This window comes from Antennarius striatus, chromosome 5 (genome assembly GCF_040054535.1).
Source record: "Antennarius striatus isolate MH-2024 chromosome 5, ASM4005453v1, whole genome shotgun sequence".
Taxonomy (NCBI): domain Eukaryota; kingdom Metazoa; phylum Chordata; class Actinopteri; order Lophiiformes; family Antennariidae; genus Antennarius; species Antennarius striatus.
Genome location: NC_090780.1, coordinates 8,529,002 through 8,545,668, shown reverse-complemented (window position 1 = coordinate 8,545,668; position 16,667 = coordinate 8,529,002). Strand labels below are relative to the sequence as shown.

Genomic DNA, 16,667 nt, shown 5'->3' with positions numbered 1-16,667 from the left:
TTTCATTTCCCCTATTTCTCCTCTGCTGTAGCTGTAATATCCTGTCTGACTGACGATGAGGTAAATGGCTTTCTTCATGGTGGGGCCAGCAAAGGAAGTCAAACCTAAAATGATCAAGAGTCATTGGATGGAGGAGAGCAAGGAAGGGAGAGGAAGCACGGAGGAGAGGAGGGAGATATTTATAGCCAGTTCAGCTCGGCTCACGGCTCTGCCTTAAAGATGTTCTTTTTTATCTTCACCAACCCTTCTTTTCGCTTACTCGCTTTACTGATACGCCATCACTGTCAGCTTTCTTGCGCACAAGTGCTTCTTGAGAGGATAGAAAAGCATTTCAGGTTAAGTGGGAGCAGACTTAATGAACACGCAGGTATGAAATGTTGAAGCTCAGAGAAAGATATTTCTCATTTCTCTGCAACACAGCTGCACAGCGTTTTTCTTTTTTCTTTTTTTTTTTACCACAACAATAATTAGGCTAGTGTACCTGCTTATCTATTTCCTTTCAGGCTGAGAGTTAGATGAGAGGATGGATACCACTTACAGATCTTAAGTGTGAAACTGGAGCCAGCTACTATTAGTTTAGCTTAGTAAAGAGGAGGGAACAGCTGTCCTGTGATAAAAGCACCTACAATTAATTCTAAAGCTCAACAACTAACATGTTTTATCTCATTTGTTTGCTCCATTAAAAAAAAAAAACACTTTCATTTATTTTAGATGAAATATATTACATGCAATGTGCTAAATAGTGAGCATTGGAGGTTCTGGTAAGCTAAACTAGGTGGTTTTGTCATCTTTACCTCTTCTGACTCCTGCTAGACAGCACATTTCCCAACATGCTGAGATATTCCTCCAATAATTCATTGAACTGCTATTGTGTAGTAGCGCTGATGTAGACAGGATTAACTCGTGATTGAAGCGCTTGAGGTTATTGTGTTTGCAAGGTTTTGAAAGTAAACAAATGACATGCCATTAATGCATTACAAAAAACACAGCAGCCGTGTGAAGGGAAGTGGTGAAGTTTCAGTTTAAGAAACCGGACATGTACGCAACACAAACCCTGTGTGCACATGTGTCTGTGTGCATAGAAGATGAGAGGAAGTCAGAGGCTATAAAACCAAAAAAAGGTTGCCACAGTCTGGAAAAAACAAAGCGTTTAGTCATCACAGGGTTCACTGATCTGACCTGATAGCTGATCATAAACATTAAATAAACTTTTACTGTAAATAAGTGTTCATAAATGTTGCTGGTCTCTACAAGATGTTAATATAAAACATTTTGTAATCACCTTATGACACAGACCATGTCATGCAAACACAATCCATTCTTCTCCCATAAATGTTCCTATAAGTGCATTTAATAGTTTTGTGATAATGAATAAGAGGAAACATATTAAAGAAAAAAATATTTCAATATTTATTTGTGGTATAAACATGTCTTGTTGTCATATACTGTACAATACATAGGGTCAATCGTATTTCCTTCAGTAGACAGAAAGGTCAAACTGCCCTGGTTAACATGCCCCTTGTTTTTATACACAGACAGATTGCATCTTCTTTAAAAACTGTTTACAGCACAATACAAAACAACAGCTATTCAACGGGTGTTTTAAGCTGTAACACGATGCAAGATGCATTGTCAAAAAATCCCTGAAGAATTCCTCACTGAGGTAACATTTTTAAAATCATTCGCTTTTTCTTCCACCTTGTGTTCGATGCCGTTGCTGCCCGGCTCTCGCCAGCTTGGGCCTTTCTCCCTCAACCACATTCTTACCAAGATGTAGCTACAAGTTTAAGGACACAGAAACAGCAGTTCCCATGATCGGACAAATTTACAAACAGAGAAAAAGACTCGTCTCTTTCATTGTTACAAAGACACAGGAACACAAGAAAGCAGCTCAAATCAACCATTATCTGTTACAATTTAAAAGCTCCGTACTGAAATATATTTCAATCCTAGGGTGCAAGTGATCAAGTCCTTGACTTTTCTCTTATTGTAAGTGGGGTGTGACTACAGACAAAGGAAGTCCTTTCAAGCTTGACTTTATCGTTTTCATCTCTGATGCTATAATAGGACAGGAACTTTTGCATATAAATTTATAACATATATATACTTAGATACTGTATAAATTCATACTGAAAGGCCACAGGAATAGCATAGAATGAGTTATATCAAAGTAAAACGGAAAAAGGCCATGTCATTATTAAAATCATGTGGAGTAAGAGCTGATGGCAAACCTTAACCGTCATGCTGAGCCGCAGCTCAGGCTGTTTGAAATCTGTATCTGTTGGTGAGGGTCGCTTTCTACTGGCTCGATATTTTGAACACCCCAGGTGAAATGGTACTTCAGTCCAAAAGCTATGTTTGAGCTGGGTCTTGTATACTTATATAGAATAGATACAGTACAAAAAAGATTTCAAAATTTTTAAGGTCTTGGATCTACAAAATACTGCAAAACGGTGTTTTGATATATTGCAGAGTAACAAAGAGGACCTTGTGTGACCCGTTATGGTAAAAAAAAAAAAAAAAAAAGACAGCTCGCCATCTAATATTACCATGTTCTGATTTAAAGAACAGTGAAATGTTTCCTTTTTACACAACATTTTTCTACAGTGAGATACAAAGAGTACTGAACAGTCTTGTTAGAAACAAGTTAGAAAGATTATATAAGGCCAGCTAAAACCAACCCTGTTAAGATTCAACAGCCATCCCCTCTTAAAGACAGTTCGTTGTTTCTGTGAAGACCCCGTCAGCATCGTTGCGTTGAAAACACACGTCTGCAGTTACCTGCAAATAATGGGCTTGTGCAAGAAACACAAGTGGACTTTTAAAAGCATTACATTCTCCTTTTAGCTTTACCAGCGATAGCTGAACCAGAGGTTTGTGAGACCCTAGTTGTTAACATGACTGTAATTCGAGGAGAATTATAAATGTACTAATCTCCAAATCAGATACTATTCATGGAGAAGCTGAAGTCAAATAAAATTACATAAAATAAAAATCCGAATCAGATTAAGTTAATTACTGTGATGACACCGTGGCTGCCAGTTAACAAAGGTGATTCAGACAGCAGCGGTAACCTGCTATTGGAATTTTGCAGTAGAGATTATACTAATAATCATAAATCACCATTATATATGTTGTAAAGCATACAACCGGTTGGAACCAGTGATTTATGACACATTTGTGCATTGAATCCGATGAAATGTGTCTGGCATGACGCTCAGTGTCGTACCGCTGACAGGAGGAAACCTAAACTAAACAGACATCCACTGCAGGAGAAATCTTTGTTGTTGAGATGCTTCAGATGTGAACAGGGCTTCAGAAAACTCCTTAGCCACATGCTGTTTACCGCTGTGTTCAGCAGCAACAGCAGTTAAAAAAACGGTCCCCATAATTTGTCCTCCCACCAGATAAAGCAACATCCAACCAGTGGTTGTGTCTGCTGTTAGACAGCAAACAGAACCACATCATACTTATACAAAATTATCTGTTTACTAATGGCTATATTTTACTAGAAATATTTTATACTAATTATATATATGTGTGTGTGTGTGTGTGTGTGTGTGTGTGTGTGTGTGGTTATATTTGTGTGTGTTTGTTTCATATTAATTACCCAAGGCTTCAGGGTGAATCGATGCAGACAAACATGGGTGATCCTTTACAGAAAGACCTTCTTTGTTTCTCAAATGCAGTGAAGCTATTTAAGTAGCTAAGTGCAGTTTGTAGCTGAGGCCAGTCGAAGTCCACAATAGTCCAAGAGGTTATGTTTCTTTTTGGCAAATGTGTACCTGGGTCCAAAATAAGAACAAAGTTTGAACGACAAATACGTAAATCTGATTAGATGAAGAGACGTAAGGTGATACAAGAGAGTTGGGGACTTTCTTTGTCCAATGTTGATAAGATAAGCCACACCAAGATGTTGAGAAATGTTAACAACATCTTACCATCAACCCTGTGCTCTTGATAAAGTCTCTGCTTCTATGTGAAACAGTCCACACCATTAGAGTCTGTGATGAAATAAAGAAGGAAGTTCAGGGTCCAGTTTCTGACTGAAAGACTAATATGTCCAAAACAGCTAGTGGAAACAACTGCTACTTCTCGTCAGGCAACTAGATGAACAGTCAAAAGGGGAAGAAGGAACTGGGAACTTGAACTTGAGAACAATTGGCAAAATGTTAAATCTACCCAATCGTCATTCAACTAATAATTCCCAAATACTTTTTTAAAGGTCACTGACTGAACTGTCTATTTACATTGATTTCATCTACAGAATTGACAGTTATGGATGTGGACGGAGCCACATGCCCTCCTCTTGACCCCCGAACTAGGATCCTGGTTCTTCACCAGGGCTCAACTCCTGCTCCATACTAACTACACTCTGCAGCTGTTGGGACAATTTGTGGCCTCGGACTGGTCTCTCCTCTGAATATCTCTTAATCTGCCTGCTTCCAAGCACTGGCTCCAAGTGCTAACTTGTCAATGGCTACAACCCCTGTGCAAACTGCTTTAGGTCAGAAACCTAAAGGGAACAAACTGAATAGAAAAAAAAAGAAGACACCTAGGAATATTACAACAAAGCTCATCTTGGCTGGCACCACCACACCAATTCTTTCACAGAATTACATTCTCTAAAGCCATTATTGTATTGGATGGATACGAGTTCTATGTGTATATATACATATACATATATATACATATATATATATATATATATACATATTTATAAATATATATACATATATATAAATATATACACATATATATTATAATATAATATATAATATATATATATATATACATATATTATATATATTATATATACTGTATATTTATGTAAGGTATAGATTTGTGCGTAATGTACACAAAAATATACAAAAATGCATATAGACATACCGAATTTGTCAAGGACTGCTCATACATTTTCTGCTATGCACATTAACATACATACAGTAAAAACATACATACTTTGTGTGTGCGCACGTGTGTGTTAATTCCTTGGTTTTTAAAACTCCACGTTCAGTAGAGCTCAATTTCCTACAAGCAAACCCCAGATCCTCCAGTTGGCACCAATCAGCCCAGCTTGAGAGCTGAGGCAGAAACACAGAGAGGATGTTGCCTCGTAAATCAAGTGCTGGAGGTTTTTCCATATTCCCATCTTTACAGGAAGCTGTCTGTCCTGCAGCCGCCTTCACCAACTCTCTCAGGTATTTAAGTATCATCAGCTTTTTGTGACAAGAAATGTTGATCTGAGCTCTTCCTCTCTTGATTTCAATCAGCTCTGAGGTGGGTGCCTTTGCAAACCCGTCAGTCATTTTCCCCTCTGGGTTAAAAAATATGTTCACTTCAGTTCAGCTTTTCCCTTTTAAACACGGCACCTGTGACCTCGCCTGTCCCTTTGATGCCACACCGTGGCCGTGGCTCAGACGCCCGAGCCACCAGGAACCAAACACATTCAAGAAAACTGGCTTTTTCCTCCAGTATAGCTGCTTTTTCTGACTTACGAGAAAAAAAGGGACAGTCTCCTGTCTTGTCTTCATGTGGACTCTAACGTGTCCAGCTGAAACACATTGTGATTGGTGGGAGTGGTGAAGAAGAGCTGTTCATGCGTTGGAGAGGTTGAGCAGTTGTCACAGGGGCTGTTGAGGCCCAGCGTCCGCTCAAAGTCCAGGAGCTGGCCCATGAAGTTGAAATTTGGAGAAATGTTGGACTTTTTCCGCTTCACAAAGTCATACGCGTCGTTGAGTGACAAGTTGAGCTTTTGCATCAGGTAGGCCACCGTGACGGTCACTGAGCGGCTGATCCCTGCCAGGCAGTGTACCAGGATTCCACACTTTTTAGAGCGTGCTTCATCTGGGGAGGAAGATCAGTGAAGGGAAAGAAAGGAGGATTGGATTACTGTACTGTACTGTTTCATGTGTCTTACTGATTTATTGGTTTGATATCACAACTGTTTTATTTACAGTATAAACAGAAAACATTTATTGACCGCACAAAGTCTGTGTGACCACGTTACAACATTTAACTCTCAAATTATCCGACCAAGGTGTGGTCCGCCACGTTTATGACCCTAATGGCAAATCACACGCCATTTCTTTATCCTATACATGATTCTCCCTGTTGATGTGGGATCAATCATGACCTAACCACACCGTTTCCTTCACAAGCAGCGCCCAAGGTAGCACCCGAAGAAAAGACAGTGATTTAGAGAAGAACAGAAAGATTTGGTAAGATGGAAGAGGTAGACTTAAAGTGAAATTATTATTCATACTTTTATTATTACTGTATCTCCTTGTTAATGAAGGAGGCAGTTAACACACAAAAAAACTGCAGTAAAATAAACATCTTAGTTTATATAATCAGTAATGGTTATATATAGTAATTACATACTATTGTAAGGTAGTATTCTGAGGTAGTATTTGAATCCATCAATTTTACGATACTCTACAAATAAATGTTATTACATTTTGGAGGCTAATTTTGTACATTTTAACCCACTATATTTTTATAACTTTTGATCACAATTATATATATTTTTTAATTTGTTTACTACATTTATTGACAAACAAGCCAGTGAAACTACTGGAAGCTGTTACCACTTATTAACAATGTGTCTGTCTCTATTCTGATTACATTATACTACTACAGCTAAAGAAGAATCATTCATCTGGATGTGTGTAAAAGCATTACACCCAATCTTATCATATTATACCAGTTACACTCTACAGCTCAACTTCAAAGCGATCATAATAGCGTTTACAAATCTCAGAGCCGAGGATTTGTTTTAAAATGAGTTACATTTACTTTGAATCTCTCGTGACCTTTGTCAATGACAGCAGGAAGTCATTTTCATCCTGCTTTCTAGCCCTTTACAGAAAATCCTGAATAAGAAAACATCTTACATTATTAATAGGACACATCAATCCACCTTCTCTCAGTTTCGAGCCCTTACACTTGCATCACCACACTCCATTAGTGCAAGAGTTAAGTGCTTCTTTCCTTTCTTTCTTCTCCCTCTCTCATCCTCTCCTTTATCTGCCTCTCTTGTTGTAGGATTGGGGTCAGCTGGCTCATGAGCTCAAGCTGCCAAGTGGATGCCAAATTAAATTCATATGTGATGTGTGCTTGCTTTCCACAATAAAAGCCCCCCCAAAAATCATCTGGACACCCAAGGATTCAGAAGTCAGTGTGCAACCCTTCATTTGCTCAGAGGTGATCCAGTTGTGCAGTATGACATAACTGTATTTATACATTGTGAAAAAGGAATTTTTCAGGATGTAAAAAAATAAACAATTTCTTCCCTCTGCATTCTTGAATAAACAAAAAAGAAGTTAATCTGGTCCTTTGAGTTATTTGAGGAATTTACACTGCCGCACAACAGCACAAGGTCACATCTGGGTCTCCTTTACAGCTCCAGCTACTCTCTACCCGCAATCAGGCGCCATTCACATCAGTATGGCCCAAATCTGCCATGACCCCTGTGTTCTGGCATATCTCCCAGCTAAGTAGGGATATTAGTCCAAAAAAGCAAAAACGATGAATGTCAGAGGGTCTGGTCAAGCTAAGAAAGACAAAGACTCTGACATTGTAATTGACTCACCAGAGATGGAATCTACTCATTCTCCAGGAATTCAGTCAGAGGGAATGATGGGAAATGCTTCAAATGGCTTTCAGATGGGGCTCAATGACCCCATGCTGCAGAAATCTGCATTCAAATTTTCACTTGAACTTTGCTTGATATGTTGTGATATTCAGTTATATTTAATCAGAAACAGCAGAGCACATGTAACCGACTTTATAAACAAGATGAACCAAAGTAATTCTCTTTATGATCATTTTTTGTAGATTATTTATTTCATTTCAGATTCTTCTTGTAAATTTAGTATTGTTAACCTCTTATTGAAATAAGAACTTTTTAGACATCAACTTGACCTTTCCTATTTGACATTCAAAAACAAGTAAAAAATCCATTAATCAATTCATTATCCATCCTTCTCTTTCAAGGCCAGCTGATCATAACTGTTTCGTCTTCAGCCACTTATCGTACTCGCGGGTCACGGGCCTGCTGGAGCATATCCCAGCTGGCTATGGGTGAGAGGTGGGTTACACCCCAGATGCTTCGCCAGGGCAACGTAGGGCCACACATAAACAACTGCTCATGCACACATTCACACCCATGAAAAACTTTGGTTGACCTCGGCTTCATGTTTTTGGAGGTAGAAGGAAGCCAGAGATGCCAGAAAGAACTCACACAGATGTGATGAGAACATAAAAACTCCATACAGAAAGAACTCAAACCCAGAACTTTCTTGCTATGAGGCAACAACACTACCCACTGCGGTACCGGGACGCCCTTCATTCATTATTCACTGATTTTTTTAAAACGGTTGAATCCCCTGCCTAAAAATAAACAGCAATTTTAATGACAGAAAATCCATGCAAGTCAAGCACATGAAACAAAGTATTAAATGATTCTGACATTTATTGGATTCAGATTCTTAAATATTAGGTATTTGCTGTTTTTCTATTTAAATTCATTACTTTAATGAATTACTATTTAAAGGGCTTTAACTAAAGGTCAGACAGAACAAGCAATCTGAAGACCTCACTTTGATATGTGCAATATTTTTTTATTTTTAATTGTGCAAACCTTTTGAAAAGAACGAAAAGATTTAACAGAGGAAAAAAGTCAATCAGCACAAAATAAACAAATACAACTTGTGACAATGGATCAATGTTTTTAATCAAGCCAAGATTTAATTCATTAATTATGTGGAAATACCTAAAGATTTGAGGGCACCAGCTCTGTAAAGGAACATTTTCTCCTGTCCCTACTAAGCGCATGATTTCCCTCTCGCTAAATAAGACGCTGAACTGAATGTCTGGGTTTGACATTATCGGTAAGACAAAACAACAAATGTGAAGACTCCACCAAAGTCAATATTTAATATTTAATAGATGAAATTATGAAATAAAAAAATCCTCATCAGGTTCAATGACTATTAAAATAATTGTTGCCCACCAAAACCATAACTTCACATACACAGGCCGTTCTCTCCACAATTACTCACCGATGAATGAAATGGCCTCTGGGAAAAACTGAGAGAGGTTCTGGCTCCAGTGGTCGGAGATGGGGATCTGTTTGTACTTGAAATCCCCTTCATGTTCGAACATGTTGGGCAGGTTGGGCGTCACGTTCAGGATGTATTTGATATTGTACTTGCTAAGCACATCCAGGTTGGTGGAGTCTTTGGCACAGCCCAGGTAAAGGTACGGCAGGATCTGGACCGGAAATGCTGGCTGATTGTTGGGAAGTGGACTGCCCTCGGACTCTGTGGCGCTGCCTGGCTCACGGTCAGACTCCCCGTCCGAGCAGTCGGAGCTGATGCGGAGTCCTCCCAGACCGAGGACGGAGGCTGGTGGGGAGCTGCTGGGACAAGAGCAGTCCAGATTGGTCTCGCAGTGCTCGGGGTACTCGGACTGGAACTTGTTGAAGCCCCCTGGAAGATGAGGAAAAGACAACATAAGGTAGAATATTTGAATAAGGTAGAGAAAACCATTTCACAGGATGGTGAAAAGAATGTTAAGATAACCGAAAGAAAAATGGAATAAAAAATAAAAAATAGGTAAACCACACCACTGGGTTTATCTTTTTCTGTAGTTTGTTGTATGTAAACCTCACACATCATGTTCTTTGTTGACCTTTATCGATGATCGTCCATTCACAAACAATAAAAACAAACATTAAAAAGCCAGAATCATATGCCACATAAATACATTTCTTAAGAGAAGAAATGGAGTTTACAGAATTGTACCCATTTTCAATCAGTATTCAGGGTGTTCCCCTGTGATCCCACATCATTTACCACCACGAACTCTAGATGATGTCATTCCATAGGATGCTGCCCCCCACCCCCCTTGCTCAGCCACACCGAAGTGATGTTGAGGCTGTGGATGATGTTCATATCCTCACACTCGCTCACTCAGATTAGCCCAAGGCTGACTGCTGGCTAATCCAGAATGGTTACACACTCCTCCACCATTCTAAACTGAATGGTTCTGTATTGAGCCCCCTTCTCTTCACTCTGCTGACCCAGGACTGCACACCGACTTCTAGCCCCAACCTCTTCATAAAGTTTGCAGACTGTAGTGGGTCTCATCAACAACAACGATGAGACAGCCTACAGAAATGAGGTGGGCCTCCTGGCTATGTGGTGCAAGGACAACAATCTCCATCTGAATGTGGAGAAGACGAAGGAGATTGTTGTGGACTTTAGGAGAACGCGCACCCAGCATGCTCCACTAACCATCAAAGGTGGAAAGGGTCAGCAGCACCAAGTTCCTGGGTGTGCACATCTCTGAGGACCTGTCCTGGGACCGCAACACCACATCGCCTGCCAAAACAGCCCAACAGCGCCTCTACTTCCTCCGCAAACTGAGAAGGAAGTAGAGGCGCCCCCCATCATGCTCACCTCTCGATGTGGCACCATCGAGAGCATCTTGACCAGCTGCATCACTGTGTGGTATGGTGCCTGCACCGTTTCCTGCCGTAAAACCCTGCAGCGCATCGTGAGAGCAGCTGAAAAGATCACTGGTGTCTCTCTCCCTTCCCTCACAGACATTTACAACACCCGCCTCACCCGCAAAGCCATCAGCATTGCAGGTGATCCCACCCACCCCTCTCAGAGCCTTTCCAGCCTGCTGCCATCAGGTAGGAGACTGCAGAGTCTGCGGGCCAGAACCAGCAGGCTCAAGGACAGTTTCTTTCACCAGGCGGTCAGGAGGCTCAACTCCCTCCCTGCCATAGCCTTGAACTCTACTCTCACTCTACCTATCCCCCCCCCCCCCCCCCCCCGTCAACTCAGGGACTGCGCACACGTCACTTCCCCTATGGGATTAAAGAGTGTAAAGAGATGTTTACCATCCCTGTGTTTCGTCTGATACTTTGTGCTGTACTGTCTGATGTACTGCCTGTGGTACTGCCTGTGGTACTGCCTGTGGTACTGCCTGTGGTACTGCCTGTGGTACTGCCTGTGGTACTGCCTGTGGTACTGCCTGTGGTACTGCCTGTGGTACTGCCTGTGGTACTGCCTGTGGTACTGCCTGTCCGTGGGTCAGAGAGGACTGCAATATCATCTGTGCTGTATGTCGTGCATTTATGGTACATTTGACAATAAAGCTGACTTTGACTGAAGACACCCCCTATCAGTAGAGCACCAGTGTGAGGCGATGGGGCTCCATGATGCCGATAGTGACTTCTGTCTCTGTAGTGGTGACCGGCTGGAACCAGTCTGACAAGGACCGCAGGCAGATGTGCTGATCCTGACTCTTGGTCGTCACGTGTGGTCGGCGGGGGCGTAGGCCGCCTGTCACTGTTGCTCTGACTACATGACCCCCACGCGCAGGTGTGGAACGCTGAGCATTCACTGCTAAAGGGCCAGGTGTGCTGCCCTGCCCCTAACCCCAAACCTACCCCTACCTTCAGCACGCAAGTGCTGAAGGTAGGGGTAGGTACCTGGAAGTGTGTCAAAACACTAACAAAAATCAGTAAAGCAGGTCTAAACCTGCATGTTTGTACAACGTGGCCCACAAACATAACCACATGAAAAACAGAGACTCCTCAGATTGGGCAAAAAAAAAAGAAAAAAAAGAGGAGAGGTGACTATTTAAATCACGTGACCACACACTAACGCAATATTTGCGTAAATTTGAATATACCGAACATGGCGCACAGATGTGCTCCATTGAGAAAAGCTGCTTCCCGGGAGGATGAGAGGACAGAGCTCTGCTGCTCCACGACACGCAGCTTTTTGTGAATGGCAGCTCGTCTTGTGACTCCGGCCAAAAGCTGCGATGTCCGCGGATCGGTCCGATGCCTCCACACCGCCTCACGCCCCACGCGTGTCGCGTCTCCACCGAATGAGTGTCGTGGGTTTTTTTGTTTGTTTTGGTGCGTCGGGATTTAAGAAGACCTTGTTTCGCTGTTCATTCATGAAAAAGAAGTCAGTGAGTCGGAGCCCAACATGGCGGGGCACTACTTCAGCATTTAATTGAAAACACATTTAAAGCGGCTTTCCACGCACGACACCGCTTCCACGGGATCTTTACGCGAGTTTCTGGCTCAAGCGATCGTCTCCCGACCGGATGTGGAATAAAACGATTTGCAGTGAGAGAAGCGTTCTGTCAAAGTTTATGACTTTGAATGGAGCCGCGTCACGATGTTTGGAGTCCAGGCCGTCGTTATAATGTGATCGATTCTGTCACTCGAGTCTGATCGTGTCTCCTTCTAAAACCTTAATAATTCAGACTAAATGCGGATTATAAAAATCCACATTGAGACATCCAAACACCCGCGTCAACACTTACTAACTCGCAAAAACGTTCTGAACTATGAATACTATTATCCTTCCACAATCGTTCCTTGTCAAGCCGCCAAACTCTTACGCGTCACCTCCCAGATAAAACTACTGATTGAATAAAAGACGCCGGAGCAGCTCCAGACGAGAGGAACAGACACGTTTAAAGCCGATCCTACCTTCCAGATAAAACGCCTTGCATCCGTCATCCCGCAGTTTCTGCAGGAGCAGCCCCAGCACGGAGCTCCCCAGCCCGGACTCCTGCCGCTCCGAGGTCGCCTCGTCGTACAAAACCACCACGTCCGTCTTGCACCGCTTGACGAATTTCTCCTTATCCTCGTTGTTCGGAATGATCGAGCGGATGGGGAGGTTGCCCTTCTTCAGCCTCCGGAGCATGAGGCCCGGGATGGCCAGGTTGATGGCCGACTCGATGTGCGAGGACTCGAACAGCTCGTGGGATCTGCAGTCCAGCAGCAGGAGGGAGCTGGCCCCGGACTCCAGCTCCTCCTGCAGCCACTCCACGCTCTTACTCGACATCATCATCATAGTCACGATCACAGAGCCGCTCCACAGATGATTAATTCTCATCAGGGAGACGTTAACCCGCCTGTCCCCTGGTGTGACATGAAAACAACACAAGATAATAGAGAACGAGAAGAAAAATCACGGCGCTAAACTTCCCTTCCCGCGGACACCGCCACCGCAGCTCCTGCTGCTCCTTCGGGCGCGCAAAACACACGCACCCAACACACACTGCCCCGCACGCACCCACATCCAACACACACGCACCGATGCCCCTCTGCTTGGAGCAGAAAACTTGAACATTCAGATGTTTCTTTCCCCCTTTCCTTCAGTCCGAGAGAAGTGGAGGCTTCATTAAAGTCCATCGACGTCCATTTGGCGATGCCCGCTCCGAAGCTGACGCGTCCGCAGACCAACGAGAAAAACCCCGAGAGGCCTCGTTAGTGGCTGAAGATGGGAGTTCTGGATGCGTCGCTGATTCTAAAGCCCATTATTATTGTTAGTGTCTGACATGCCGACCCGCGGAGCACCTCTGGTTTGTCATGTCCACTGGCTGCGTTAAAGAGGCTCTGCGGGTTTGTCACTGAGAGGAGGGAGGAGCGCACATTTAAAGGAACAGCGGCTCCAAACCCATGACCGTCTTCACGACATTCATAACTATTCATTGATGATCTGTACACTTCACAAGAACTCTGAATGACTGCTTCTAAACCTCCTTGAGAGTCCCTTTGTGTTTATAAAATGGTTTATTTTATAAGTTTGGAAAATATTGTCTTCAATGAAAATATTTGTGGTGTTTGAGACTGGTTGCTTATTCTTAATGTGTTTATTTTACAAGCCACAAATTTATCAATAGTTTCACCTGAGCAAATCCCCCCCAAAGGATTAATGGGCATTAAATAAGCGAATATGTCACATTGCAGATGACTACCCAGACGTTGAGGTAAAATGTCAGGATCCAAGGTTGTTTTTTAAAAAAAAAAAAAAATCATTGAAATTTAAAATGTAGATTAAAAATCATCAAAAATAAATGAAGATAACATTCACTATCTACAGTTTTGAGTAAAATGTTCACGCAACTAATGCATTTTTCCGAGACTGTGTGAGATACAAGATGTGTTAGTTTTCACTGTGTGATCATTCAGTTGGACGGCGGCACTGAATCGCAGATGTGCATCACTTCAGAAGGCTGAGAGGACTTCAAAGTCAAATTAACGCCAAAATATTTACTGGTACTCCATGTTCTTGTTTCTCACAAGTCTAGGTTCTAAATGTATAAAATAAAATACAAAGAAAATCCAAATTCATTCTGTTTCTTGCACAAAAGAAGTCACTAAAATAATGAATTATTTGTTTATGAAAAGGAACCGTTGCTTTCTTTTCGGTAGTGGGGTGTGCTCTCCACTGTTGCAAAGAAATGTTCACATTAGACTGGTTGTAATCATGGCTGTGTGTTCCATCTAAGTGACATATATTTAGATTTTTAATTCACAGTGACTTTTTAAAGGTGAACTTCTGAATGAGTCTCATGCACATCAAGTGAGTAATCCTCCACCTGCACTTCATTTACTGTTTCATTCCCTTACCGATGTGTGGTCCCGTTAGAGCTGTGCTCTGTGACATTTTCTATTTTAAGAACTACATTTAGACATCTGGTAGTTTTGAACAAACCTTCAGTATCAGAAGTGTCTGACAATAAATCATAATATTTTTAAAGTAAAAGGGCCCAGTGCAGTTTACAGTACATCAAATTAAGAGTTCTTCCTTGCATAAAATAAATGTATTAATTGAATCTTCTCATACGCACATATCAACAAATTACATTAAAAATATACATTACATTCAGAAAAAATACAGATAAGAAATGTGTTCATTCAGATCCTCAGGGTGACCTTTTATTATGTAATTCCAAAAGATTCCCACAATGCAGCTGAAACGGAGAGCGTTACATCACCCTGCTGTCCAGGTGACAGAATAACTGTTAGTATTTTGTTTTATTGTGATTTTTTTTTTTGCTGAACCAGAAATGAAAGACAAAATAGTGTAATTTGCACATCCAGAGTTGTTTTTGTTTATCTTACCTCACCAATAGCCCAAATCCAAATGCATTATATTTGCAGTTGGGTGCCAAACATATAATCTTCACATTTCATAAAGGTACAAAATGTACAAAAAGAATGGTTCCCCCTGCTAATGTTATTGGTTGTAATTACAGTGCGTATTGATATACTAAATTGGAATTGGAACAGATTTTACGTCATTATGTTGTTGGGTGCTTTAATTTATTCTAACCCTTTTAACTGATTCTGTCTTTTGTTGCCTTTAAAGCCCTTTTTTAGTGTTTTGAAAATGGCTTTATTAACAAAGAGTGTTCATCTCATTGATGTTATGATTCTGTGGTTTTTTCCCCCTCCTCTTCTTCTGAATGGCGCTGGTGTACCTTCCACACTACACAAACCATCACTGGTCATCACTACGTTTCACCACAGATGACCTAATAAGGCATCAGCAGGTTGTAACAGAGGCAGCGAAGGGAAGAGAGGAACATTTGATTTCCTCACAGCTGCAGAGGAGACGAGTGGGGGACGCACCAGCTGCAGACAATGGTGCTCTATCCCTGCCAGTGACTTACACACAAACACACACTCACAAGCACAACGCAGACACACACAGACACACATCTGTAGACGCAAGTACACAAACATGCACATACACAGAATTTAGAGCTCTACTGTTTTCACTCCCTTCATGGGCAACAACAGGCTCTCTTAGTGAGTATGAAGCTAGTCTGTGTGTTTGTGTACAAACTGGTAGTAAACACAACATCAGCAGCAGCATTAGCATATCTTTATACTAGTTTGCATATATTTTGCATGATTTCATGCAGCATTCATTTTCATTGATTTATAAATTTGAACTGTCACTGTGGTGTCCCTAAATCACCAGTCGATGAACATGGTGTGATAAAAGTGATACCTTTTGGAACCACGACTGTATTATGTTAAAAAATTCAATATACCATCTTTGTTGGTACACAAATAGCTACGTGACATCAGATAAATTGATAGCAGCGACGTCACCTCACTTGACAAGCCAATAGACTTAATAACGGTTGACATGACACAAATAGACATATTAACCATCTCCCAAGTTGTGGTAGTCATTACCTAACATTAACATCATTTTGTCTTTTCTTTCAGGATGTTATTATTACATAATTAAATTCTGAGTAACTCGTCCCTGTACAACTAAAGATAGCACTGTTTCATAAAGTAGATTTCTGGTAAATGTTGAAAGATGATTTGTATCTCAGCACTAACAATGTCAGTGCTAAAGCAGTGCTGGTTGTTGAATGAAAGAAAGTACCAGTAGTTGAATTAATCAAGATTTCCAATGTTAGAAAAAGAGAGATGATGGAGTATTTCTTAACTCTCTTCTGTTTAGTAGTAATAGTACTAGTGAGTCAATAGTAATAGTAGTAGTTCTGTAGTAGCAGGAAAAAGACAAGACTCATCTATAACTAAACATTGATAGACCAATCAGAACAGACCAGTGTGGCGTTTGGATGTTGAAGTTCAGCCTCGCAGGTATTTGGCATGAAAACACGGACTCTCTGAGGCAGACAGTGTCAAAGCCCTGAACTCCCAATCAAACAAGAGAACTCAAATCACAAATTGTAACTCATACTGTCAAAATGAGCGCAACCCAATCCCAGGAAGTTTCTGAAGATGAGGATGTGTCATGTGTATGGATCAAACAAAAGATGAAAAAACATAATAGTGAGAGAGAATACTG

General features: G+C 41.4%; 1 protein-coding gene across 2 annotated transcripts; it reads right to left on the bottom strand.

Annotated features, from left to right (window-relative positions):
• Positions 1-1,392: 1,392 nt before the first annotated feature.
• On the bottom strand, positions 1,393-14,687 carry dusp7 (dual specificity phosphatase 7). 2 transcript variants are annotated; one of them, XR_011035428.1, is made up of 4 exons: positions 12,530-14,687; positions 9,066-9,494; positions 4,963-5,847; positions 1,393-3,785 (listed from the first exon to the last, which is right to left on the bottom strand). XR_011035428.1 is itself a non-coding variant. In XM_068315446.1 (3 exons), the coding sequence occupies exons 1-3, from the start codon at positions 12,936-12,938 to the stop codon at positions 5,531-5,533; spliced, it is 1,155 nt and encodes a 384-aa protein (XP_068171547.1). In that variant the 5' UTR covers positions 12,939-13,000; the 3' UTR covers positions 4,849-5,530. The 2 variants fall into 2 exon arrangements, 1 of the variants encoding a protein (XP_068171547.1); XM_068315446.1 differs by lacking the exon at positions 1,393-3,785 and having other exon boundaries at positions 4,849-5,847; positions 12,530-13,000.
• Positions 14,688-16,667: the final 1,980 nt, after the last annotated feature.